Genomic DNA, 26,326 nt, shown 5'->3' on the forward strand with positions numbered 1-26,326 from the left:
TAGATGGTTGTCTGGATGTGGGGGGATGGCTGGATTGGAGAAAAGGTGAATGAATTGATGGTTGGGTTGGCTGCCTATTAACTTTGTAATAACATTGGATGAATGTTCATAAGCAGTGACTTTCCCCCTGGGATTTTGTGACTTTTGATTGCCAATGAGTCTAGCACAAACTCCATTTCCCATGACATTTCTAATATAAATTTATACCTATTTGTATTTGTTGTTCTACTGCAGCTCTTCAAAGAATCCTGAAGTTGGTCTTAAGCCAGCATTCTTAAAACTCTGAGGAGGCAGCAAAAGATTTAAACAGTGTACATCAAATGGTGATTCTGAAACCAGAGTTGTTTCACTGCTCACTCCCACCCCCAGCTTGATTTGCCATGATATGTGGCTTCCTAGGCTCAATTAGGTTCTTAATTATGGAGATAGTTATATTTACTTCTGTCACAAGGCTGATGAGGTGAAATATTTGCAAAACAATCTATCATCTATCTATCTATCTATATCTATCTATCTACCTATCTTCTATCTATCTATATCTATCTATCTTCTATCTATCTATCTCTCTATCTGTCTATCATCTTATACGTGTTATTGTTGAGGTTGTTTGAGATATCCCCCAGGAGAAACAAAAATATTTATGTTTCTTATGTTTCCCCTCTTTTGTCTTTGAAGTTCCAAACACCAATAAGGATTTGTTTAAAAACACTGAGGACTAGCACAGGTAGAGGCTCAGGGAGAGTTAGAACTCACAGTCCTGCTGCTACCTGAGACACATTGCTTGTTACCACTGCTAAATTATAATTCTTAGAGCCATAGCATTAATATGTATGAAATCCCAGCTATCAGAGGGAATGGGCTGGCTCTGAGGGTAGGCATGACAAACAGGTTCCATCTTGGGTACCAGTTTCAAATCAATTGCTAGTTGCTACCTGGAATTGAGAAAGATTCTGAAGTCTTATCTGAACTACAATTGTTCAGTGATGTCTGCCGTGAATATAGGATCTACTATATGTGATTGTCATAAGAACATAACAGGTGTTCGTTACGCTAGGTCTCCATGCTGGCTATCCACTGATTCACGATAATGGTTCATGAGATTATTTATGAGAAAATATCTATAGAGATTTTATAGTTTCTGGAAGCTGGTTTTTGGACTAATATGCAACTTGATCCCTCAGTGAATATAGTTAATAAAATGTAGAAAGAGAGAGGTGAAGAAAACTGTGACATTAACACCTGTTAGAGTCATTTTCTTTAGAGGATAAATGCTTGTTTTCCTATCCAGGGTGGGTTGTCTACTGCAGAGGAAAGATGGTTTCTCAAGAAGTTGTGATTAGTAGTGTGTTATATTGAAAATTAAAAGCATTCACTTCTGCACAGATGCAAATATAATCAGTTTAACTTTATTTTAAGCTTCTATTACATTGTAATTAATAATAATGTACTAAGTTAAGCCAGTTTAACTGTCTAGCAAAATGCATTTCATTTTAAAATTGGGTATTGGGAGACTTGGCAAATGCTGTGAGATTACTTAGTAAAGTTAAGTATGATGTATATATAGAGCGGACCAGCTCACCCTCATAGGTTAGTGCTGAAGGCTCAGGAACAGTCTCAAAGGCTTAGAAATGTAGTTATATAGACCAGAGCATTCCATTCTGATTTTGCCCCCAGTATCCTTATCACTGTTCATTTTTTGCTAAGAATCACAGTCTACTGACCTAAATCACACCCTAGACATCTGACCATAAATCAGCCTTGCAAATAAATAGCAGGTAGCCTTGTCTGTAGTAGCCTTGGAACATAATACAAATGATGTCAGCATCCTCTGTGGTTGGGTCAGAACTAGCACTGGCTATTTGCAAGGCCGAGTCCATATTACCCTTCAGCACCTGAGTGCCAAGCTGAGGTCTCAACATGGGTGATGGGAAGGACAAGAGAGAATCAGTGGCTGCAGTCCTTCTATATATCTGGTCACTAGATCCGCCAGCTTCTCCAACTTGTTGGGCTTATTATATCTCTGAAAAGGGACCTGAACCTGCATCATTCTGCAAAGGAGATGATTCCTGAGAGATAGGTGAAATATAATCACTAACTAAAGAGATAAATTCCTCATTTTACTTCCTAGTATTGCATCCCAGAAAGGGTTAAAATAAGGGCTATTGGCTCCTGCTGATCAGGCCACAGTGTGACACATTCTATAAAATGCACCACAAAACCACATTATTCAATAGACTTGAGTGTTACACCTGCTTTCTTATCTCCTTGTAGGTGATTAAGTTTCCCACAAATGCAGTTTGTTAATATGGGGCCACCTCTTCTAACAAGGTAAATCTAAAATTTGGCAGGCATTTGCTTGGCTGCAGGTGCAAAATGAAAGACCTTTTCCTGGCTTTGCCAAAAATAAAAATTATGTTGTGCTCCAGTCCTGGGAAAAATATTCTGACATGGAGGGTAGAACCTGACCCCAAGAAAGGGGATTGGAATTCTAGAGCCCAAATCATGTGCGATTTTTCCAAAAGGCTGAGTGGGGAATCTGAAGTCTTGTTTTAAATGAGGCCAGGTATTGAGCAAATCTCCCTTTAAGAGAGCCCACTGATATTTGGAGATGTAGCCATTTGTGATGATAAATGATGACTGTTACTCTTATGAGCTATGAGAGCTTAATTAGAGCTTAATTAAAGCTAATGCTTAGCACTCTTTGGAAGGTGGAGAGATTAAAAACTAACTTCCTTGCCGAATAGCCTGAGTTTTGAAAAGTATGTTTTTGAAATATGTGGGATCTCCACTCTGGGGCCCTCTCCAGTCCTGTCTAGGTCTTCACACCTAAGCCAAAGCAAGAGCTATTTTTGCATTAGAATTTCCTTAGCCAAGACTACAAGAGGCCAAATGCCAAGGTTCATCTCAGCCTCCTGTGCATTCACATGGAAGGTCGTCTTTGAATCTGCACGTCCAGCTCACCATACACATGTCTCAGGGAGTCACTGCTCATGCTGGCTATCAGCTTCCGACGTCCAGAGACCCAGGGCCGGCACACTTCTTCCCATTGCACGGTGGAATTGGGCCGGATTTCACTGAAAGGATGGAAAAGAGAGGAGAGATTGGAAGATCCAGCTTTCCACTTTGATCAGGAAGCAATGAAAACTCTTGCCTAAGTCACTTGCTTTCTCTCAGTTGGTGCTTAGGACACTGAAGACTCTCACTGGCTGATTCAGCAAGTTATGCCCCAAATGAGGCCCCCACATAAGGCTCTGCAGAACCTGTCACTGACAGTCTTATTGAGTCATGGTTCCTTCCACTGGGATGCATCCGCCGGCCTCCCAGTGGCCATCAGGAGCTGGGCTGAGTCCCATCCAACCATTAATCAACTGAACTCTAGCTTGTCCCCAAGCCCTCCATAGTAGCATTATCTATGTGACTGATCTTCTGAGCCTCAGCTCAGTTTTTGCCACTAGTTTCCTCCAGGGATTAGAGTCCTGTGTGAATCCCCCAGCTGCCTTTGCTGAGGCCCTGACACTCGAATTAGCTTTTGCCAACTCCCTTGGGATAGACCTTGTTCCCAGGCTCAGCATCTGGAATGTAGCCCTGCCTGCTGCCATTTGACTTTGAGAATCTTCATGTTCTGTAATTCAAATTCCTATTTCAACCACCAAATTGGGCCCCTCCACCTATGCAACTTTCTGCTACCATTTGTTGCCAATGCCCTGATGTATCTGGCTAATGACATAGCCTTTAATGGTTCTGGTGTTCTCTTCCTCCCAGCCTTTGCCCTGAAGGCTTCCTGAGTGTCATGAACAAGCCCACATCAGTGCAGACTGAGGCTAATCAGGGTTGGTGAGATTTAGTGTTCTCAGGGATGCTTCACATATAGCCTCCCCTATAAACCTTGGGAGATTATATTCAGGTTTTATATGTATGACAGTTCTTTGAGGCAGATACTATTCAGTAGATTTTATGATCAAGAAAAATGGAAGGTAACCAGTGAAGTCCCTTTTTCAAGATCACATAATTGGTAAAGGGGCAGAGGTGAAATTTGAACCCGGGTTTTTCTGAGTCCCATATCCATACTCTTTCTGCTACTCTTCACTGCGTTTCATAAAAGTGTACACCATATGTTCTACAAGAAAAGGATTTTTCTAAGGTATTTGCACACACATATTTACAGCAGCACAATGTGCAATTGCAAAAATATGGAACCAGCCCAAATGCCCATCATATAAAATGGAATACTACCATGGAATACTACTCAGCCATATACCATGGAATACTACTCAGCCATAAAAAGGAATGAAACAATGGAATTCACAGTGACCTAGATGAAACTGGAGACCATTATTTTTTTAATTTTATTATTATACTTTAGGTTTTAGGGTACATGTGCACAATATGCAGGTTTGTTACATATGTATCTATGTGCCATGTTGGTTTGCTGCACCCATTAACTCGTCATTTAGCATTAGGTATATCTCCTAATGCTGTCCCTCCCCACTCCCCCCAACCCACAACAGTCCCTGGAGTGTGATGTTCCCCTTCCTGTGTCCATGAGTTCTCATTGTTCAATTCCCACCTATGAGTGAGAACATGCTGTGTTTGGTTTTTTGTCCTTGCGATAGTTTACTGAGAATGATGTTTTCCAGTTTCATCCATGTCCCTACAAAGGACATGAACTCATCATTTTTTATGGCTGCATAGTATTCCATGGTGTATATGTGCCACATTTTCTTAATCCAGTCTATCGTTGTTGGACATTTGGGTTGGTTCCAAGTCTTTGCTATTGTGAATAGTGCTGCAATAAACATACGTGTGCATGTGTTTTTATAGCAGCATGATTTATAGTCCTTTGGGTATATACCCAGTAATGGGATGGCCAGGTCAAATGGTATTTCTAGTTCTAGATCCCTGAGGAATCGCCACAATGACTTGCACAATGGTTGAACTAGTTTACAGTCCCACCAACAGTGTAAAAGTGTTCCCATTTCTCCACATCCTCTCCAGCACCTGTTGTTTCCTGACTTTTTAATGATCACCACTCTAACTGGTGTGAGATGGTATGTCATTGTGGTTTTGATTTGCATTTCTCTGATGGCCAGTGATGATGAGCATTTTTTCATGTGTTTTTTTGGCTGCATAAATGTCTTCTTTTGAGAAGTGTCTGTTCATGTCCTTTGCCCACTTTTTCATGGGGTTGTTTTTTTCTTGTAAATTTGTTTGAGTTCATTGTAGATTCTGGATATTAGCCCTTTGTCAGATGAGTAGGTTGCAAAAATTTTCTCCCATTCTGTAGGTTGCCTGTTCACTCTGATGGTAGTTTCTTTTGCTGTGCAGGAGCTCTTTAGTTTAATTAGATCCCATTTGTCAATTTTGGCTTTTGTTGCCATTGCTTTTGGTGTTTTAGACATGAAGTCCTTGCCCACGCCTATGTCCTGAATGGTATTGCCTAGGTTTTCTTCTAGGGTTTTTATGGTTTTAGGTCTAACATGTAAGTCTTTAATACATCTTGAATTAATTTTTGTATAAGGTGTAAGGAAGGGATCCAGTTTCAGCCTTCTACATATGGCTAGCCAGTTTTCCCAGCACCATTTATTAAATAGGGAATCTTTTCCCCATTTCTTCTTTTTGTCAGGTTTGTCAAAGATCAGATAGTTGTAGATATGCAGCATTATTTCTGAGGGCTCTGTTCTGTTCCATTGATCTATGTCTCTGTTGTGGTACTAGTACCATGCTGTTTTGGTTACTGTAGCATTGTAGTATAGTTTGAAGTCAGGTAGCATGATGCCTCCAGCTTTGTTCTTTTGGCTTAGGATTGACTGGGCAATGCAGGCTCTTTTTTGGTTCTAGATGAACTTTAAACTAGTTTTTTCCAATTCTGTGAAGAAAGTCATTGGTAGCTTGATGGGGATGGCATTGAATCTATAAATTACCTTGGGCAGTATGGCCATTTTCACGATATTGATTCTTCCAACCCATGAGCATGGAATGTTCTTCCATTTGTTTGTATCCTCTTTTATTTCACTGAGCAGTGGTTTGTAGTTCTCCTTGAAGAGGTCCTTTACATCCCTTGTAAGATGGATTCCTAGGTATTTTATTCTCTTTGAAGCAATTATGAATGGGAATTCACTCATGATTTGGGTCTCTGTTTGTCTGTGATTGGTGTACAAGAATGCTTGTGACTTTTGTACATTGATTTTGTATCCTGAGACTTTGCTGAAGTTGCTAATCAGCTTAAGGAGATTTTGGGCTGAGACAATGGGGTTTTCTAGATATACAATCATGTCATGTGCAAACAGGGACAATTTGACTTCCTCTTTTCCTAATTGAATGACCTTTATTTCCTTCTCCTGCCTGATTGCCCTGGCCAGAACTTCCAGCACTATGTTGAATACCAGCACTATGTTGAATAGGAGTGGTGAGAGAGGGCATCCCTGTCTTGTGCCACTTTTCAAAGGGAATGCTTCCAGTTTTTGCCCATTCAGTATGATATTGGCTGTAGGTTTGTCATAGATAGCTCTTATTATTTTGAGATACGTCCCATCAATACCTAATTTATTGAGAGTTTTTAGCATGAAGTGTTGTTGAATTTTGTCAAAAGCCTTTTCTGCATCTATTGAGATAATCATGTTGTTTTTGTCTTTGGTTCTGTTTATATGCTGGATTACATTTATTGATTTGCATATGTTGAACCACCCTTGCATCCCAGGGATGAAGCCCACTTGATCATGGTGGATAAGCTTTTTGATGTGCTGCTGGATTCAGTTTGCCAGTATTTTATTGAGGATTTTTGCATCAATGTTCATCAAGGATATTGGTCTGAAATTCTCTTTTTTGGTTGTGTCTCTGCCAGGCTTTGGTATCAGGACGATGCTGGCCTCATAAAATGTGTTAGGGAGGATTCCCTCTTTTTCTATAGATCGGAATAGTTTCAGAAGGAATGGTACCAGTTCCTCCTTGTACCTCTGGTAGAATTCGGCTGTGAATCCGTCAGGTCCTGGACTCTTTTTGGTTGGTAAGCTATTGATTATTGCCACAATTTCAGAGCCTGTTATTGGTCTATTCAGAGATTCAACTTCTTCCTGATTTAGTCTTGGGAGGGTGTATTTGTCGAGGAATTTATCCATTTCTTCTAGATTTTCTAGTTTATTTGCATAGAGGTGTTTGTAGTATTCTCTGAAGGTAGATTGTATTTCTGTGGGATTGGTGGTGATATCCCCTTTTTCATTTTTTATTGCATCTATTTGATTCTTCTCTCTTTTCTTCTTTATTAGTCTTGCTAGCAGTCTATCAATTTTGTTGATCTTTTCAACAAACCAGCTCCTGGATTCATTGATTTTTTTGAAGGGTTTTTTTGTGTGTCTCTATCTCCTTCAGTTCTGTTCTGATCTTAGTTATTTCTTGCCTTCTGCTGGCTTTTGAATGTGTTTGCTTTTGCTTCTCCAGTTCTTTTAATTGTGATGTTAGGGTGTTGATTTTAGATCTTTCCTGCTTTCTCTTGTGGGCATTTAGTGCTATAAATTTCCCTCTACACACTGCTTTGAACATGTCCCAGAGATTCTGGTATGTTGTGTCTTTGTTCTTGTCGGTTTCAAAGAACATCTTTATTTCTGCTTTCATTTCATTATGTACCCAGTAGTCATTCTGGAGCAGGTTTTTCAGTTTCCATGTAGTTGAGTGGTTTTGAGTGAGTTTCTTAATCCTGAGTTCTAGTTTGATTGCACTGTGATCTGAGAGACAGTTTGTTATAATTTCTGTTCTTTTACATTTGCTGAGGAGAGCTTTACTTCCAACTATGTGGTCAATTTTGGAATAGGTGTGGTGTGGTGCTGAAAAAAATGTATATTCTGTTGATTTGGGGTGGAGAGTTCTGTAGATGTCTATTAGGTCCACTTTGTGCAGAGCTGAGTTCAATTCCTGGATATCCTTGTTAACTTTCTGTCTCATTGATCTGTCTAATGTTGACAGGGGGGTGTTAAAATCTCCCATTATTATTGTGTGGGAGTTTAAGTCCCTTTGTAGGTCACTCAGGACTTGCTTTATGAATCTGGGTGCTCCTGTGTTGGGTGCATATATATTTAGGATAGTTAGCTCTTCTTGTTGAATTGATCCCTTTATCATTATGTAATGGCTTTCTTTGTCTCTTTTGACCTTTGTTGATTTAAAGTCTATTTTATCAGAGACTAGGATTGCAACCCTTGCCTTTTTTTTGTTTTCCATTTGTTTGATAGATCTTCCTCCATCTCTTTATTTTGAGTCTATGTGTGTCTCTGCATGTGAGATGGGTTTCCTGAATACAGCACACTGATGGGTCTTGACTCCTTATCCAGTTTGCCAGTCTGTGTCTTTTAATTGGAGCATTTAGCCCACTTACATTTAAAGTTAATATTGTTATGTGTGAATTTGATCCTGTCATTATGATGTTAGTTGGTTATTTTGCTCATTAGTTGATGCAGTTTCTTCCTAGCCTCAATGGTCTTTACAATTTGGCATGTTTTTGCAGTGTCTGGTACTGGTTGTTCCTTTCCATGTTTAGTGCTTCCTTCAGGAGCTCTTTTAGGGCAGGCCTGGTGGTGACAAAATCACTCAGCATTTGCTTGTCTGTAAAGTATTTTATTTCTCCTTCACTTATGAAGCTTAGTTTGGCTGGATATGAAATTCTGGGTTGAAAATTCTTTTAAGAATGTTGAATATCGGCCCCCACTCTCTTCTGGCTTGTAGAGTTTCTGCCAAGAGATCAGCTATTAGTCTGATGGGCTTCCCTTTGTGGGTAACCCGACCTTTCTCTCTGGCTGCCCTTAACATTTTTTTCTTCATTTCAACTTTGATGAATCTGACAATTACGTGTCTTGGAGTTGCTCTTCTCAAGGAGTATCTTTGTGGCATTCTCTGTATTTCCTGAATCTGAATGTTGGCCTGCCTTGCTAGATTGGGGAAGTTCTCTTGGATGATATCTTGCAGAGTGTTTTCCAACTTGGTTCCATTCTCCCTGTTATTTTCAGGTACACCAATCAGACGTAGGTTTGGTCTTTTCACATAGTCCCAAATTTCTTGGAGGCTTTGTTTGTTTCTTTTTATTCTTTTTTCTCTAAACTTCCCTTCTCGCTTCATTTCATTCATTTCATCTTCCATCACTGATACCCTTTCTTCCGGTTGATCGCATCGGCTACCGAGGCTTCTGCAATCTTCGCATAGTTCTTGAAACTTGGCTTTCAGCTCCATCAGCTCCTTTAAGCCCTTCTCTCCATTGGTTATTCTAGTTATCCATTCATGTAATTTTTTTCAAGGTTTTTAACTTCTTTGCTGTTGTTTTGAATTTCCTCCAATAGCTTGGAGTAGTTTGATCGTCTGAAGCCTTCTTCTCTTAACTCGTCAAAGTCATTCTCTGTCCAGCTTTGTTCCGTTGCTAGTGAGGAACTGCGTTCCTTTGGAGGAGGAGAGGTGCTCTGCTTTTTAGAGTTTCCAGTTTTTCTGCTCTGTTTTTTCCCCATCTTTGTGGTTTTATCTACTTTTGGTCTTTGATGATGGTGATGTACAGATGGGTTTTTGGTGTTGATGTCCTGTTTGTTAATTTTCCTTCTACCAGACAGTACCCTCAGCTGCAGGTCTGTTGGAGTTTGCTAGAGGTCCACTCCAGACCCTGTTTGCCTGGGTGTCAGCAGCGATGGTTGCACAACAGCATATTTTCGTGAGACCACAAATTCAGCTGTCTGATAGTTCCTCTGGAAGTTTTGTCTCAGAGGAGTACCTGGCCTAGTGAGGTGGCAGTCTGTCCCTACTGGGGGTTGCCTCCCAGTTAGGCTTCTCGGGGGTCAGGGACCCACTTTAGGAGGCAGTCTGTCCATTCTCAGATCTCCAGCTGCTTGCTGGGAGAACCACTACTCTCTTCAAAGCTGTCAGACAGGGACATTTAAGTCTGCAGAGATTCCTGCTGACTGTGTCTGTGCCCTGCCCCCAGAGGTGGAGCCTACAGAGGCAGGCAGGCCTCCTTGAGCTGTGGTGGGCTCCACCCAGTTCCAGCTTCCTGGCTGCTTTATTTACCTAAGCAGGCCTGGGCAATGGTGGGCACCCCTCCCCCAGCCTCGCTGCCGCCTTGCAGTTTGATCTCAGACTGCTGTGCTAGCAATCAGTGAGACTCCATGGGCATAGGACCCTCCAAGCCAGGTGCGGGACACAATCTCCTGGTGTGCCGTTTTCCAGGCCCGTTGGAAAAGCGCAGTATTAGGGTGGGACAGACCCGATTTTGCAGGTGCTGTCTGTTACCCCTTTCTTTGACTAGGAAAGGGAACTCCCTGACCCCTTGCCCTTACCGAGTGAGGCAATGCCTCGCCCTGCTCCAGCTTATGCACTGTGTGCTGCACCGACTGTCCTGCACCCACTGTTTGGCACTCCCTAGTGAGATGAACCCTGTACCTCAAACGGAAATGCAGAAATCACCCGTCTTCTGTGTCGCTCACGCTGGGAACTGTAGACGTGAGCTGTTCCTATTCGGCCATCTTGGCTCCACCTCCCCCAGGAGACCATTATTCTAAGTGAAGTAACTCAGGAATGGAAAACCAAACATTCTATGTTCTCACTCATAAGGTGGAGCTAAGCTATGAGGATGCAAAGGCATAAAAATGATGCAATGGTCTTTGAAGACTGAGGGGAAAGGTGGGAGGGATAAAAGACTGCAAATTGGGTACAGTATATACTGCTCAGGTGATGGGTGACCAAATGTCCCAGAAACCACCACTAAAGAACTTATTCATGCAACCAAACACCATCTGTTCCCCAAAAACCTATGGAAATAAAAAGAAAAGAAGAAAAGGCTTTTTCTGACCATTGTGCTTACTTTTTCATAGGTTTTATTTCTCAGGCAGGAAAGAAACTTTTTGAAGTAAGAGTGTCCTGCAAAGATTCATCACTGAACTCTTTGCAAAATAATTTAGGAAAGTTTCTCCTGCCTGTATGCAGAGAGAAAATTCTCAGTCCTCAATTCACAGTGCTCAATTCAATACCATTATAAGTTTGGGATATTTATTTCTCAACAGCTGTGCTCCTGTTACCTGTATCCATTCATTCTCTCTCCTCTGGTTCCCCCAAGTGATCAATCAGAAGCACTTTGTGAAACAGTGGCCCTGGTTAAGGACCTGACCTGAGACCATGTACTGTAGATAACCACCTCAAATAGAAGCTAAATATTTAGCCCCCTCTTATCATTTTCTCTTACTCATAAAACCGTCTGGCATAATGATGTGTATATATGACAAAACTCATACATGAAGATACTCATACATGAAGATTCATATGCATGCTATTTTACATACAGATAAATTCATAACAGAGAGAAAAAATCATTTTGGTAAGTGGAGCAATGTTGGAATAATCCTATTTTCTGGGGATGGATGTTGTGATAAATGATTCTCAGTAATGCGCTGAGCCATCAGGAGATACCGGTCATTTATCATCTTGAATGCACGCAGGCAAATGAGATTATTATTACAATAAACTGCAACTACCCATGGTTTGTCCCCTGTGCGTCTAGCCCTTAGCTTCTGTCCTATTTGAGAAACTTAAAGTTTAAGCCCAAATCACAAAGTGGGGGAATTTTTCTCTTGAAATAACATATTGAACTGGATCATTTTCTAAAGAGCAAAATAAATCTGGAAGATAAATTGTCCGATGCTCTGGAAGCATCAGGTGCAGAAAGTTAAGAGTCTGTAGAGGTGGAACCTCTGCACATCTGAGACAGGCAGGAGGCAGTGGGGGAAGAGCAGGAAGATAAAACATTTCAGAGTAGAGTTGGCTTACAGTGAGTGAGGGGTGAGACACAGCACCGCCTTCTTTGTTCCTGGCTCCAGTTCCCTGTTTACCAGCTCCTCACCTTCCAGGCCTTCTGCTTTGGGCTCAAGAACCCCTGCCTTCTAGACACCACATCTGGCAGCGTGTGGGTAAATGAGTGGGGGTGGTGATTCCCCAACTATTTAACAGCTGTATTCTAGAAAGAAATACTGTCTTGCAAAGGATTTTGGTTCTGTGGAATTGCACTTTCTAGGTGTCCAAGTTGTTACATGCATCTGGCACTCCTAGATCAGATCTTGGCAACATAGGGCACAGTGGAGTGTTTCTAATTATCTGACCATATGGAAGTGGGCACGGACTGGCTCAGGTCTTGGTTGTGAAGGTGTGTGCTGGAGTGAGGAGTAAACAGAGAAAGTAGCGCTTGCTCCAAGCTGTATGCCCATCTTAGATAACAAATGTTTTCTATGTCATGATTTTTAGCCCAATTTTTGACTGTCTCTGAGAAATAAAGCTTCTCTTGCCTGAGAGACATTCCACCCTGAATCTGCGTGTCTATAACTTTTCAGCCATAAAAAAGAATAAAATCCTGCCATTTGTAACAACCTGAATTAGACCTGGAGGAAGGGCATCATGGTAAGTGACATAAACCAGACATGAAAAGACAAATACTACATGATTTCACTCACATGTAGACACTAAAAAAAATTTTTTTTTTAAAGTTGATACCATAGAAGCAAAGAGTAGAACAATGGTTACCAGAGACTGAGGAGGAAGATGGGAAGAGGTTGGCCAATGAGAACAAAGTGACAATTAAATAAGAGGAATAAGTTCTGGTGTTCTATTGCGTGATAAGGTAACTATGATTAACCGTACGTATTGTATATTACAAAAGAGCTAGAAGACAGGCTTTTGAATGTTCTCACCACAAAGAAATGGTAAATGCATGGGGTGATGGATACACTAAATACTCCGATTTGATCATTATACAACACATGTATGTATCAAAACATCAAATTGCCCCACATAAATATGTACAATTACAATGTGTCAGTAAAAAAAACTTAGAGAGATTGAGGACTGTTCGGACTAAATGTTTGTGCTCATCACAAATTCATTTGTTAAAACCTAAACTCCAGTGTGATACCATTTAGCGATGGAGCTTTGGGGAGGTAATTAAATTAGAATAGGTCGTGTGGGTGGGGCTCATGATGGGATTAGTGCCCTTCAAAGAAGAGAAGCTGAGAACTTGCCCTCCCTCTCCGCCCCATGTGAGGACACAGTGAAAAGACAGCCATCTGCAAGCTGGGAAGAGAGCCCTCATAAGGAACTGAATTGGTCGGCACCTTGTTCTCGGACTTCCCAGGCTCCAGAAGTGTGAGATATAAATATTTGTTGTATAAGCCACCCAGTCCATGGCATTTCTGTTACAGCAGCTCAAACTGACTAAGAGCAGCTAGCTGTCTGTCTATCTACTTGTCTGCCTAGACTTACATGTTGCAGTAACTACTAATAGTACCTTAACCCAGTGTGTGGGCAGGATGTCTGTGTCCGTGAAGAGACCGGCCTTATCCATCCTTTCTCCCGATTCACTCCACTTTGCTCCACCCCGATGTCAGACAATAATAAACAAACCAGCTGGAGATTTAACCTCTTCTGAGCCTGAGGCCTCCCAAATAGTGGGTCATTGCACTGTGTGATAATTCATCTTTCGTCTAAGACACACAGTGTCTTTTTTCGTGTGTTGGCGTTGACCAAGGTGGAATTCTGGGGGCATAGCCAAGGTGTAAAGATAGAGGAGGTTCCAGTACACTCAGATAAAGCTTGTGGGGTTACTGTCTGGGAAGGAAAAAATTGGATACAGCAGGGGGCTGTATGGAAGAGGAAACGTGTTTCACTTTGCCTGAACGATTCTTGCATCTGATTCAAGTGGGAAGGTGCGAGAATGGGTGAGTGAGACTGTCGTTTCTGACGGAAGCAGGGGTGTGGCTGCTGACCTCCCCATCTAGCTGGGGTTGATTACTAATTTACTTCTTTTTTTTCCTGCAACTTTCCTATTAGCACAGGAAGGTTGCTATGTTTTGTGCTTGCATTGTTTCAAAAGCACTCCGATTATTTTCTGTGTTGTTTATTGCATCTATAATAGGACATCTCTTAAATGATGAGATGCAGAAGCTATGAGCATTGTAATTTGAAAGAAATGCGGAGAGCCCTTTATGGGCAATAAAGGTGCCCCAGAAGGTATAAGTGAGGCCTTGCATTTATCCCACAGACTCCAGAGTGGGGTCGCTTCCATAAAGGGCGTGGGGAAAATTCTTAACATATCTGGTCATGAGGCAGTTTCCAAAGTCCTCTTCCTCCCTTTCTAGCCTTAGAAGGTCACTCCACAGGAAATGTGCTAGATTGATTGATGCTGACAAGGACTTATTTGTGGTAGAAATGAAAGTAATAAACCTCAAAGATTGGGATCCATTCTGGGTGTCACACTTTAAGAGGCGTAGTGACAAATTGGAATGTGTGGGAGAGAGAGAGAGCTGAAACCACGTTAGAGGAGATTGAAATAAAGTCAGGACAGATATTTGTCCCCAGGTAGAAGAGATTCAAGGAAGATGAGACAGCTGTTTGCAAACATTTGCAAACCATCAGATGGAAGAGAGATGGGCCTTACTTTCTGTCAGTCCGGATGGCAGAATTAGGATCATTGGTAGGATCAAATGGTAGAAAAACATGTTTCCTTACCATTAGAGCTACCTGACCATGGAATGGGTTATCTTGTTGGGTCACACTCTTTGTTAGTAGAAGTCACAGAAACTGAGACCTGTCAAGCACAATTTGAAGGGGGCTGTGTGTGGAAGAAGCTGAGTTTCATTCATATCATTATAGAACCTGGGGTTGTCTTTGGTCCCCTGAATGGGGAACCATCTAGAACTCTTTAGGCTCAACTGAAAAAAAAACCTGAATCCAACAGTTGTAGACACTGATTGGGATGGTAAAATCTGTGAGGTGAGGCTGGAGACAAAGCACCCATGAAAAGGGGGTGTCTCTCAGCATAATATCTGACACATGGTAGGAGCTCAATAAAGATGAGAAGAGTCCATACATGAGTAGGTAGTACAGCAAAGTAGTTCAAACTCGGGTTCTGGAATTCACCAGCCTGAGTCTGAATCTTGGCTCGTTTTCATAAGCTATGTACGTGAAGACTCAAGCAGTCAACCTTTCAAAGCCTCAAATTCCTCAGCTACAGAAAGGAGATAATAGCAGTATTTACATCATAAGGTGTCTTTAAGGATTAAATGATGAAAGTGCTGGTCAAACCAAACCCAGTTTTACTCCATGCCCTACAGAAATGGTCAGCAAGGAGGAGGCAGCTTCCAAGACATTTTCACTGGGGAGCAGATCACTGTGTGTGTTTGGAAAAGACACACACAGAGAAAGCTTCCCACAGCCCTGCACTGCCTGCCCGGTCTCCCCAACCCAAGGCTTACCGGAACATCTTCCTCATTGGTCTTGTTATTCCAGGACCATCCAGGTGTATCCAGACATTTCGCAGGGTTTCTTTTAAAGGATTGGTAAACTCAACTGTCACAATCATGTCAGAACCAACTACCTGAGTGCCACGGACCTAAGAGAGAGAATGCAGGTCATTAGCAGCAAATAAAACCTCGTTCTGCTCTCTTGTTGCCTTAACCATCGTCACTTTTACTAGAGTTTTATGATAGAGGTATTTTCTTGGCAATGGAACCAGTGTGATGAGGATAGCTGATTGCTTTGACTGGAGGATACCTACTGAGAAAGAGATGGAAATTTACTAATTAGAATCGCACTCTTTTCCTCCTTATAAAACCGGCCTAATTAGAGCTCAGGTCAACAGCGGTGGCCACTGACTGCTCTTTGACAGCAGGAGGGGGAAGTTCATTTGGTGTAGCAACACGTTTCCACGGTGAGGGCGGCCAAGTGAACTTTGCTTCTGGATAGGCATCAAGTTTCCTGCTGGGACAAAGGGGATTCCCGAGTTCAAGAGGTAGAAAATGCTTCCGGGGCACATGTGCCTTCTTAGTTTTAGACACATTCGCAAGAAATATGCCAAGGATGGAGTCCTTACTGTTGAACATGAAGAAGAGGAACCTGGATACTAAAATAAAGGAGATTTTTCTTCTGCAGCCACAGTACCAGAGTCCAGGAAAATAAAAGGTTATTTGTTGGTGAGTTTATCTATTATGACTCTCAGAAGTATCAGGTATTTGGAAGAACACCACAGGAGACAGCCAGAGCTCAGTGCCAGCTTCAACACTTATTAACAGTGTGGACTCAGGTGATTTAGGCTTTCTGAGACTCAGTTTTCTTGTCTTTAAAATGGGCTGACACTTCTATGGGGCGATCTATGTAGAATGCTCTTATTATTACTATACCTTAAGCTGTGTTTACTGTATGCCACATACTTTAGAACCGTATGCTTTTCCAACATAAACGCAATGTGCTGCAAAATGCCAGGTGGCTATACGACTTGTTTGTTTGTTTAGGAGCTATGTATACCAAATGAATGGATCTGTATAAGCTCTAAGTAACTTGGGAATAAGATAAGAATAATAGTTCTTCCCTTGCAAGAAAGGTTTGGAATGAAAAACGCTCATAAAATGGCAAACATATTGCAAGGCACATGGCAAAGGCTCAATGCATTACCGTTGATGCTTTTTAGGGTAGCAATGCTGTGGGTAGTTTGTCTTATTCGCCTTACATTTCAGCCCACTTTTAACTCCAATACTTAGTACTTCAATACCAGTGTCCAATAAATATTTATTAAATTAAGTCAGTGGCTCAAAAATGGAATGTACTGGATGTCTGGATCTTCCATGTGACAACCAAGCCATTACTATACCATGTTTCTTTAGCCACCATATAATATGGGAGAAAATATATGGAAATGAGCCTTTTTTAAGAATGGAGGTAAAGAGGAAGGACATTGCCCAGAGAAGAGGACCCTTGCTTACTGATGCTACAGTCAAGAATAAAATCTTCCTGATCTGATCATTACACACTGTATGCATGAATTGAAAAAATCACATGTACCCCCAAAATATGTACAATTATTATATATCGATTAAAAGAAGAATACACTCTTACGGCTTTACTCATCAAGCCATGCTTTGTGATTAAATTTATGGCTATGGGATTTCTTAAGTCTATAAGAAAAACGAAACCTTCAGCCAACTCCCTAACTTTGTTACATTTAAATCCTCATCTCCTGGAGGGCAGTGGTGGAGAGCTGGGTTCAGGGGAACTAGCAGAGGGGCAGACAATGGTCATGGTAGCAACAACAGCAGGTGCACCTAGACAGCATGGATTGTGTGCCAGGCAGGGAGTCCAGCACTTTAAGCAGCAATCCTCAGTCTGGTTATGGGTGGATCCTGTAATTCATTTATTTGAGGCATCCCTGTTGATTACAAAGAATCAGCCCCAGCTGACAACCATAATTCACATACATTCTCACATAAGCCTCACCACACAAGGGCTATATTTGTATCAGCTCGATAAGACTATAATAATAGTTATTCCCTTAAGAAGAAGGAGGTTCTCTAGGGCAGGATCATTGGTGCCAGGCATTTCATTTTATAAAAGAGAAAACGGTGATTCAGGAAAATAGGTAACTTGAATGAGGATTTGAAGCTGCTAAATGACCAAGGTGGGATTGAAGTTAAAGTCTGTCTAACTGGAGATCTTGAACTCTAAGATAGAGTCCTGCTCTGAGGTCAGAGGAGCTGGAAAAGCCAACAACTCAGCAATAACAAGACAACCAAAACTGTTTCGTACTGAGGTCCAAAAAAAAAAGGCAGAAAACAAGGAAGATTTTCAAATCGGCAGGAGCAGCATTGGATTTGAAGCCACACTGACAAGACTGAGAATGAATAAGGCCTAATGGGGAGGAGACTGGTTAAATAATAGGCAAACTGGAACATGAACCAGAAGTTACTTTTATGGCTGGCTGGCACATAGGGTGTGGAGAGATAAGCCTGGTTTGAAGGCTGTGGCAAAAACAGTAATAATGATCTAGATCAGGACTTCTCAGCATCAACACTACTGACATTTTGGGCTGGATGCATCTTTGTTGCAGAGCTGTCCTGTGCAATGTACAATGTTAAGCAACATCCCTGGTGTCTACCCACGGCATGCCAGGAGCAGCCCCGCACCCCAGCCATCACAACCAAAAGTATCTCCAGCAATTGCCAAATATTCCTTAGGAAGCAAAATTGCCCTCCAGTTGGAAACCACTGGTACAGACAAAACATGTGGAAGACAGACTGAATTTTTCACTTTCTTCCCAGAGGCCCTGCCTCAATCAATTTAGATATTGAAGGTGTAGCAATACATCAGAATACTTTACATGGTGTCCCTGATTTAATTCTCAAGTGTGTCCGCATATTTTTTCCTGCATTAAGAAAAATTTCAAAAACATCTTTGGATTTAAAAAATACAAAATAAAGATAGCATTTACAAAAGCTCTCTAAATTGAAGAAGATGGAGCTGCTACAGAGTCATTATTGGCAAAAGTGTTTGCTATGATCACTTTATTCTTTCTGGAAAAAATATTTTGGAGCCATCCGTCTTCTCCATGGTATGCTATATAAGGATGGGCAGAAGCCCCTTCAAAAGTAAATCTGATAGTAGCTACTGACCTTTCCTCTACACAGACATATAGAGTGACAAATACAAGATATACACAATATAGACATGTATTTTTAGGGGATGCACTATAGATCTATGAAGTCCACACATGGTTTTCTAGGGGCCCATGAACCCTAGATTGAGAACCCTTTCCATACCGGTAGACTGGCTCTACATGAAGCCTCCTACACTGTGGAAAGTGAAATACACCCTTCCAGGTCACTGATGACAGTGATAGGGAATGTTTAGTACTTGAGAAACTGGCCCATGCAATTGGGCCTTCATAGATAGGCTTCAGATCTGAAGATGATCAGGAGATTAAACCTTCTCAGGTAATTTCATATGACATGCCTAATCAGTTTGCTTCCAGTATTGTCTCTGTAATTAGATGCTGGCATGGGCGTATCAGTTCTGGCCAGATTTCCCTGATGCTGGAGTGGGGAGCAGGGAGAAGGCTGGGGAAGGGTGAGAGGAGAAGCCCTTCTTTGGTTGTAGTGTGTTTCTTTTGCAATTAAGAAAGACCAGTGTCCCTTTTCTGACACTTGTCTCCTGCACTGAGAATGTAAACTTCCTGTCCCTGACTACTGATGATAATGAACCATAGATACTCAAACCAAACTAAATGGAAAAACGTGCCCAATGCGCGACATCACTGTATTCTGCTTGGGAAATGTAACTGGAGGTGTTTCCCTCTCCTTGCTTCTTTTGAGGAAAGTGCGGCCAATACATAGTGTTTTCATGTTATGTGTTGATTTCGGTGATGCACCATGCTATGGTACCAAAATGCTGAGAACAATGACTATTTGGGGAGAAAATGTCTGTTTGCATCACATTATTTTAGGAATCTGCAAAGCTCCCTTTTCCTTATTGCTGAAAGCATAATTCCATATCTGCATAGTCATATTTTCATTTCATTTTTGCAGTCATATTTTTCATTTTCTTGCTCTCATAAAACCTTAAATAAAGGGAGCCTTCTGGCAATTTTGAGAAGGTTAGTTCAAGAGGAAACTTTTTATTATTATTATTATACTTTAAGTCTTAGGGTACATGTGCACAATGTGCAGGTTTGTTACATATGTATCCATGTGCCATGTTGGTTTGCTGCACCCATTAACTCGTCATTTAGCATTAGGTATATCTCCTAATGCTGTCCCTCCCCCCTCCCCCCACCCCACAACAGTCCCCGGAGTGTGATGTTCCCCTTCCTGTGTCCATGTGTTCTCATTGTTCAATTCCCACCTACGAGTGAGAACATGCGGTGTTTGATTTTTTGTCCTTGTGATAGTTTACTGAGAATGATGTTTTCCAGTTTCATCCATGTCCCTACAAAAGATATGAACTCATTTTTATGGCTGCATAGTATTCCATGGTGTATATGTGCCACATTTTCTTCATCCAGTCTATCGTTGTTGGACATTTGGGTTGGTTCCAAGTCTTTGCTATTGTGAATAGTGCCGCAATAAACATACGTGTGCATGTGTCTTTATAGCAGCATGATTTATAGTCCTTTGGGTATATACCCAGTAATGGGATGGCTGGGTCAAATGGTATTTCTAATTCTAGATCCCTGAGGAATTGCCACACTGACTTCCACAATGGTTGAACTAGTTTACAGTCCCACCAACAGTGTATAAGTGTTCCTATTTCTCCACATCCTCTCCAGCACCTGTTGTTTCCTGACTTTTTAATGTTTGCCATTCTAACTGGTGTTAGATGGTATCTCGTTGTGGTTTTGATTTGCATTTCTCTGATGGCCAGTGATGATGTGTATTTTTTCATGTGTTTTTTGGCTGCATAAATGTCTTCTTTCGAGAAGTGTCTGTTCATGTCCTTTGCCCACTTTTTCATGGGGTTGTTTATTTCTTGTAAATTTGTTTGAGTTCATTGTAGATTCTGGATATTAGCCCTTTGTCAGATGAGTAGGTTGCAGAAATTTTCTCCCATTCTGTAGGTTGCCTGTTCACTCTGATGGTAGTTTCTTTTGCTGTGCAGAAGCTCTTTAGTTTAATTAGATCCCATTTGTCAATTTTGGCTTTTGTTGCCATTGCTTTTGGTGTTTTAGACATGAAGTCCTTGCCCATGCCTATGTCCTGAATGGTATTGCCTAGGTTTTCTTCTAGGGTTTTTATGGTTTTAGGTCTAACATGTAAGTCTTTAATCCAACTTGAATTAACTTTTGTATAAGGTGTAAGGAAGGGATCCAGTTTCAGCTTTCTATATATGGCTAGCCAGTTTTCCCAGCACCATTTATTAAATAGGGAATCCTTTTCCCATTGCTTGTTTTTGTCAGATTTGTCAAAGATCAGATAGTTGTAGATATGCGGCATTATTTCTGAGGGCTCTGTTCTTACTGGTACTACAAAAGAGGAAACTTTTATGTGTATTCACTTTAGAGAAGAGTATTCATTACTTGGGCCAGAGAAAAGAATGAAGCATATGTCTTACTTGGTGACATCAAATCTTTTGCATATACTTGATGGCCTTAAGTTTTTCTCAATATTCTATTTAAAATAACTCTGTTTTAAAAAATCAACCTGTAATATGATGCTTTTTCAAGTTACATATCACTTACTGATATGACATTCCTGTCCTTTATACTAATTCATGATAATGAGCTGCTACTCTGATTCTTTGGTAAACAGGAAAGTTACTCACACACACATACTGTCTTTCTCTTATATAAACTTTTTCGAAAGAAATTACTTTTTTAGAAATCACAAGATATCTTCCACTAAGCATGTGCTTTAAAAATACATAACTGTATTCAAAATTGAAACTGAAATGAAGGAAAAAGTTGGAGAAAGAGTAACAATAAATGAGGTTGGCAATTTGAAATACATGATTTATTAGTGCACCTAACAGATCTTATTTCAAGTACTTTCCATCATGTATTGCACGTATTTCTGGAAACTGTATTTTTCCCTGTCCCTTGGCCTGTGATCACTTTTGATAATAAGCAATTTCTTGTTTGTAAACTCTGCTCATCATCACAGGCACTACCCCTGCTTTTAGCTGACACTTAGATGAGCACTTACTAACCAATGCTAATGGTTCTAGGATGGTTAGGAAATGTTCTCAGTCTATATTTTTTCAATATAGTAGCCACTAGCCACCTGTGGCTATTTATATTTAAATTAATTAAAATGAAGTGAAATGTAAAAAATTCAGTTCTTAGTTGCACTAGCCACCTTTCAAGGACTCAGTGGCCTCACGTGGCTGGTGGCTACTGTATTGGATGGAGCAGATTTAGAATGTTCCCATTACCCTAGAAAGTTTTATCAACTCACTTAATCCTCCCAACACTATGAGGTAAATATTAGGAGTCTTCATTTTGAGGCACAGAGGAGTTAAGTAACTTGCTCAAGTTCACGCCATTAGTAAGTAGGGTAGGAGAGACTCACATGTAGACAGTCTGGGGCCATAGCCTTTGCTCAGCAACACACGATCCTGACTGATTAATGACAACAATAATAACAAGTGACTTACGTTTATTGAGTTAGTGTTTACTTAGTAATGCAGGCATTCTGTTCATCATTTTACTTACACTACGTTATTTAATCTTCTCTACAGCTCTATGGTTTTGGGGTAGACATGATTATGTGATTCTGTTTATGTGAAACTGAAATTTAGAAGATAAATGAAAAGCTTACAGAGTTAGGAATCTGGCAGAAGTTGGATATAAATCCAGGTCTTTCTGACTCGAAAACATTCATCTTTAAAACTACACATACTGTGATCCCTGACAGAAGAGAGCTAAAAATAGAAACTTTCTTTTTTTTGCTGGAATAGCTTCTTTATTTTCTGAAATCCACCAGAGTCACTTGCAGCATCACGTTTTAAGTTATCAGTAAACCATCAGTTGAGGACGAGGATTATAAGTGGACCCTGAACTAAATTAGAAAACATCTATAACTCACCTCTCTCTTTTTAACTTTATAGAGAAGGAATTAGATTTCTATGCCAGAGTAAAACGTGACAAGGTAGCCTTGGGACCTTGATATATATTACTTGATGATAATAGGAATCACTATCTAGGATTTGCTATTTTAAAAGTGACAGAGATGCCACTTTTAAAAAGAGAATCAGTAGCCCAAACATACTGAGATTACAGGACTGGAATGTGAGATTGGTTATTCTCACGTGTGTCTCTTTTTAAGATTAAAAAAAAATAGCAAACATGAAATGCACAGAGCAAATTATGTTTTAGGTACTGCAGTTGCCAGTGACTCCTCATTTTCCTTCTAAAATGTGCACTGTTCTGTAGCTGTCCTGAAGAGAGGGATGGAAATGAACACCTTCAATGAGGACGGCTCACTGATAGACACAGTCTAGGATCGTCTATCCTGGCTAAGGACACCCACGGTTTGGTCCCATGGCCACAATCCTCTGTGAAAGCAGCCATGAGGGGATGGAGAGTCAGGTATGGGAGCAGGGCTGATGGTGTCCCCTCCTGGGGTCCCCTGGGGTAAGCAGGCTTTCCTTGCTCAGAGTCCCTCATGACTCACAGGTAGATACCTCTGATTTTCTCCACAAATAACCTGAAACAGTGTCACGGACATAACTGAGGTGACTGGGATGCACACGGTGGTGTTATTCCAGGCCAAGCTGAAGGGAGAGCAAGCTGGATGCAGGGGCTGAAGACCAAGGGCTGCCACTTTGAGTGCTTAGACAAGTCGCTTGACTTCTCTGGGCCTCAGCTTCTTATGCAGTTAGTGGGGTGACTCAATGTAATATCATACAACAGAGCATATGACACATACTAGCATTAATGAAATACGAGGTTTAAAGGGAGAATATGTTGCCAGGGTGACCCTGAGAACCTCCTCACCTATAGGGTTTTCTATGGGGAATGACGTGGATTCGGTTTCTCAGGGACTAGAGAAGAGAACCACAAAGGGGAGAGGTGAAGAAGCCCACCTCCTGGTTCCCATCCCCGGCCTCCCCATGAAGGGTGTGGGGGTGGGCAGGGGTGAATCTTGGTGACGTGAGTGTGACGGAGCCACAGAGAGCACAGGAGGCTGGAGAGAGAACATGCTCGGTTGTGGACATGGAGGGAAAAATGGTCAGAGTTCAGCAGTAATTAGAACACATAGCCTTTGTTCCCATTTTCTGCCTTGATGAAAAGTTTGTGATATTTACAGAACTAAATGAAACTATAGTTAAGTCTCACAGTGTAGCCAGTCACTGTCATGTACTTTGTTTGGGGCACTCATTATATCTCAAGTGGTCTCAAGTGATTTCCCCTTTTTTTTTTTGAGACAGAGTCTCGCTCTGTCACCCAGGCTGGAGTGCAGTGGCATGATCTCGGCTTACTGCAAGCTCCGTCTCCTGGGTTCATGCCATTCTCCTGCCTCAGCCTCCCGAGTAGTGGGGACTACAGGTGCCCGCCACCACGCCAGGCTAATTTTTTGTACTTTTAGTAGAGATGGGGTTTCACCGTGTTAGCCAGGATGGTCTCCATCTCCTGACCTCATGATCCGCCCACCTGGGCCTCCCAAAGTGCTGGGATTACAGGTGTGAGCCACCTCGCCTAGTGGTTTCCCCAATTTTAATGTGTCCTCTGGGATAATGTTGTGTGAATGGGATGTGGGAGGAGTGAGATCAGCAGCCACCACAGTCACCCACCCTTCCTTGATCCATCCCAGTGGGTTTCCAGGATGTGAGCCATAGGAGACTGAAGAGGATTCTACTGTTAACCTCGGTAAAAATTGTGGGCATCTCATGAAAAGCTCCAGTGAGAACACAACATTAGGATGGTTGTTAAAAAAAAAAAAGCCGGTGGAGCCAAGATGGCTGAATAGGAACAGCTCCAGTCTATAGATCCCAGCGTGAGCGACACAGAAGATGGGTGATTTCTGCATTTCCATTTGAGGTACCGGGTTCATCTCACTAGGGAGTGCCAAACAGTGGGTGCAGGACAGTTGGTGCAGCGCACCGTGCGTGAGCCGAAGCAGGGTGAGGCATTGCCTTACTCGGGAAGCACAAGGGGTCGGGGAGTTCCCTTTCCTAAAGAAAGGGTAACAGACGGCACCTGGAAAATCGGGTCACTCCCACCCTAATACTGCGCTTTTCCAACGGGCTTGGAAAACAGTATACCAGGAGATTGTGTCCCGCACCTGGCTCGGAGGGTCCTATGCCCAGGAGGTCTTGCTGATTGCTAGCACAGCAGTCTGAGATCAAACTGCAGGCAGCAGCGAGGCTGGGGGAGGGGCACCTGCCATTGCCCAGGCTTGCTTAGGTAAACAAAGCAGCCAGGAAGCTCGAACCGGGTGGAGCCCACCACAGCTCAAGGAGGCCTGCCTGCCTCTGTAGGCTCCACCTCTGGGGGCAGGGCACAGACAAACAAAAAGTCAGCAGGAATCTCTGGAGACTTAAATGTCCCTGTCTGACAGCTTTGAAGAGAGTAGTGCTTCTCCCAGCAAGCAGCTGGAGATCTGAGAACAGACAGACTGCCTCCTAAAGTGGGTCCCTGACCCCCGAGCAGCCTAACTGGGAGGCACCCCCCAGTAGGGACAGACTGACACCTCACTAGGCCAGGTACTCCTCTGACACAAAACTTGCAGAGGAACTATCAGACAGCTGAATTTGTGGTCTCACGAAAATCTGCTGTTCTGCAGCCACCGCTGCTGACCCCCAGACAAACAGGGTCTGGAGTGGACCTCTACCAAACTCCAACAGACCTGCAGCTGAGGGTCCTCTCTGGTAGAAAGAAAACTAACAAACAGAAAGGACATCCATACCAAAAACCCATCATCTGTACATCACCATCATCAAAGACCAAAAGTAGATAAAAACCACAAAGATGGGGAAAAAACAGAGCAGAAAAACTGGAAACTCTAAAAAGCAGAGCACCTCTCCTCCTCCAAAGGAACGCAGTTCCTCACTAGCAACGGAACAAAGCTGGACAGAGAATGACTTTGACGAGTTAAGAGAAGAAGGCTTCAGACGATCAAACTACTCCAAGCTATTGGAGGAAATTCAAAACAATAGCAAAGAAGTTAAAACCTTTGAAAAAAAATTAGACGAATGGATAACTAAAATAACCAATGAAGAGAAGGGCTTAAAGGAGCTGATGGAGCTGAAAGCCAAGTTTCAAGAACTACTCGAAGATTGCAGAAGCCTCAGTAGCAGATGCGATCAACCGGAAGAAAGGGTATCAGTGATGGAAGATGAAATGAATGAAATGAAGTGAGAAGGAAGTTTAGAGAAAAAAGAAGAAAAAGAAATGAACAAAGCCTCCAAGAAATTTGGGACTATGTGAAAAGACCAAACCTACGTCTGATTAGTGTACCTGAAAATGACAGGGAGAATGGAACCAAGTTGGAAAACACTCTGCAAGATATTATCCAGGAGAACTTCCCCAATCTAGCAAGGCAGGCCAACATTCAGATTCAGGAAATACAGAGAACATGACAAAGATAGTCCTCGAGAAGAGCAACTCCAAGACACATAATTGTCAGATTCACCAAAGTTGAAATGAAGGAAAAACTGTTAAGGGCAGCCAGAGAGAAAGGTCGGGTTACCCACAAAGGGAAGCCCATCAGACTAACAGCTGATCTCTCAGCAGAAACTCTACAAGCCAGAAGAGAGTGGGGGCCGATATTCAACATTCTTAAAAGAATTTTCAACCCAGAATTTCATATCCAGCCAAACTAAGCTTCATAAGTGAAGGAGAAATAAAATACTTTACAGACAAGCAAATGCTGAGTGATTTTGTCACCACCAGGCCTGCCCTAAAAGAGCTCCTGAAGGAAGCACTAAACATGGAAAGGAACAACCAGTACCAGACACTGCAAAAACATGCCAAATTGTAAAGACCATTGAGGCTAGGAAGAAACTGCATCAACTAACGAGCAAAATAACCAACTAACATCATAATGACAGGATCAAATTCACA

General features: G+C 41.8%; 1 protein-coding gene across 1 annotated transcript in view; it reads right to left on the bottom strand.

Moving 5' to 3' along the window:
* Positions 1-1,390: 1,390 nt before the first annotated feature.
* Positions 1,391-26,326, bottom strand: part of F13A1 (coagulation factor XIII A chain) — a 186,044-nt gene continuing 161,108 nt past the window's right edge. Inside the window, exons 14-15 of the mRNA XM_032140410.2 lie at positions 15,255-15,391; positions 1,391-3,074 (exon numbers count right to left, since the gene is read on the bottom strand). Of these exons, the coding sequence (XP_031996301.1) occupies positions 2,921-3,074; positions 15,255-15,391 (291 nt within the window). The 3' untranslated portion in view covers positions 1,391-2,920. The remainder of the gene's footprint in view (positions 3,075-15,254; positions 15,392-26,326) is intronic.

This window comes from Hylobates moloch, unplaced genomic scaffold (assembly GCF_009828535.3).
Source record: "Hylobates moloch isolate HMO894 unplaced genomic scaffold, HMol_V3 SCAFFOLD_20, whole genome shotgun sequence".
Taxonomy (NCBI): Eukaryota; Metazoa; Chordata; class Mammalia; order Primates; family Hylobatidae; genus Hylobates; species Hylobates moloch.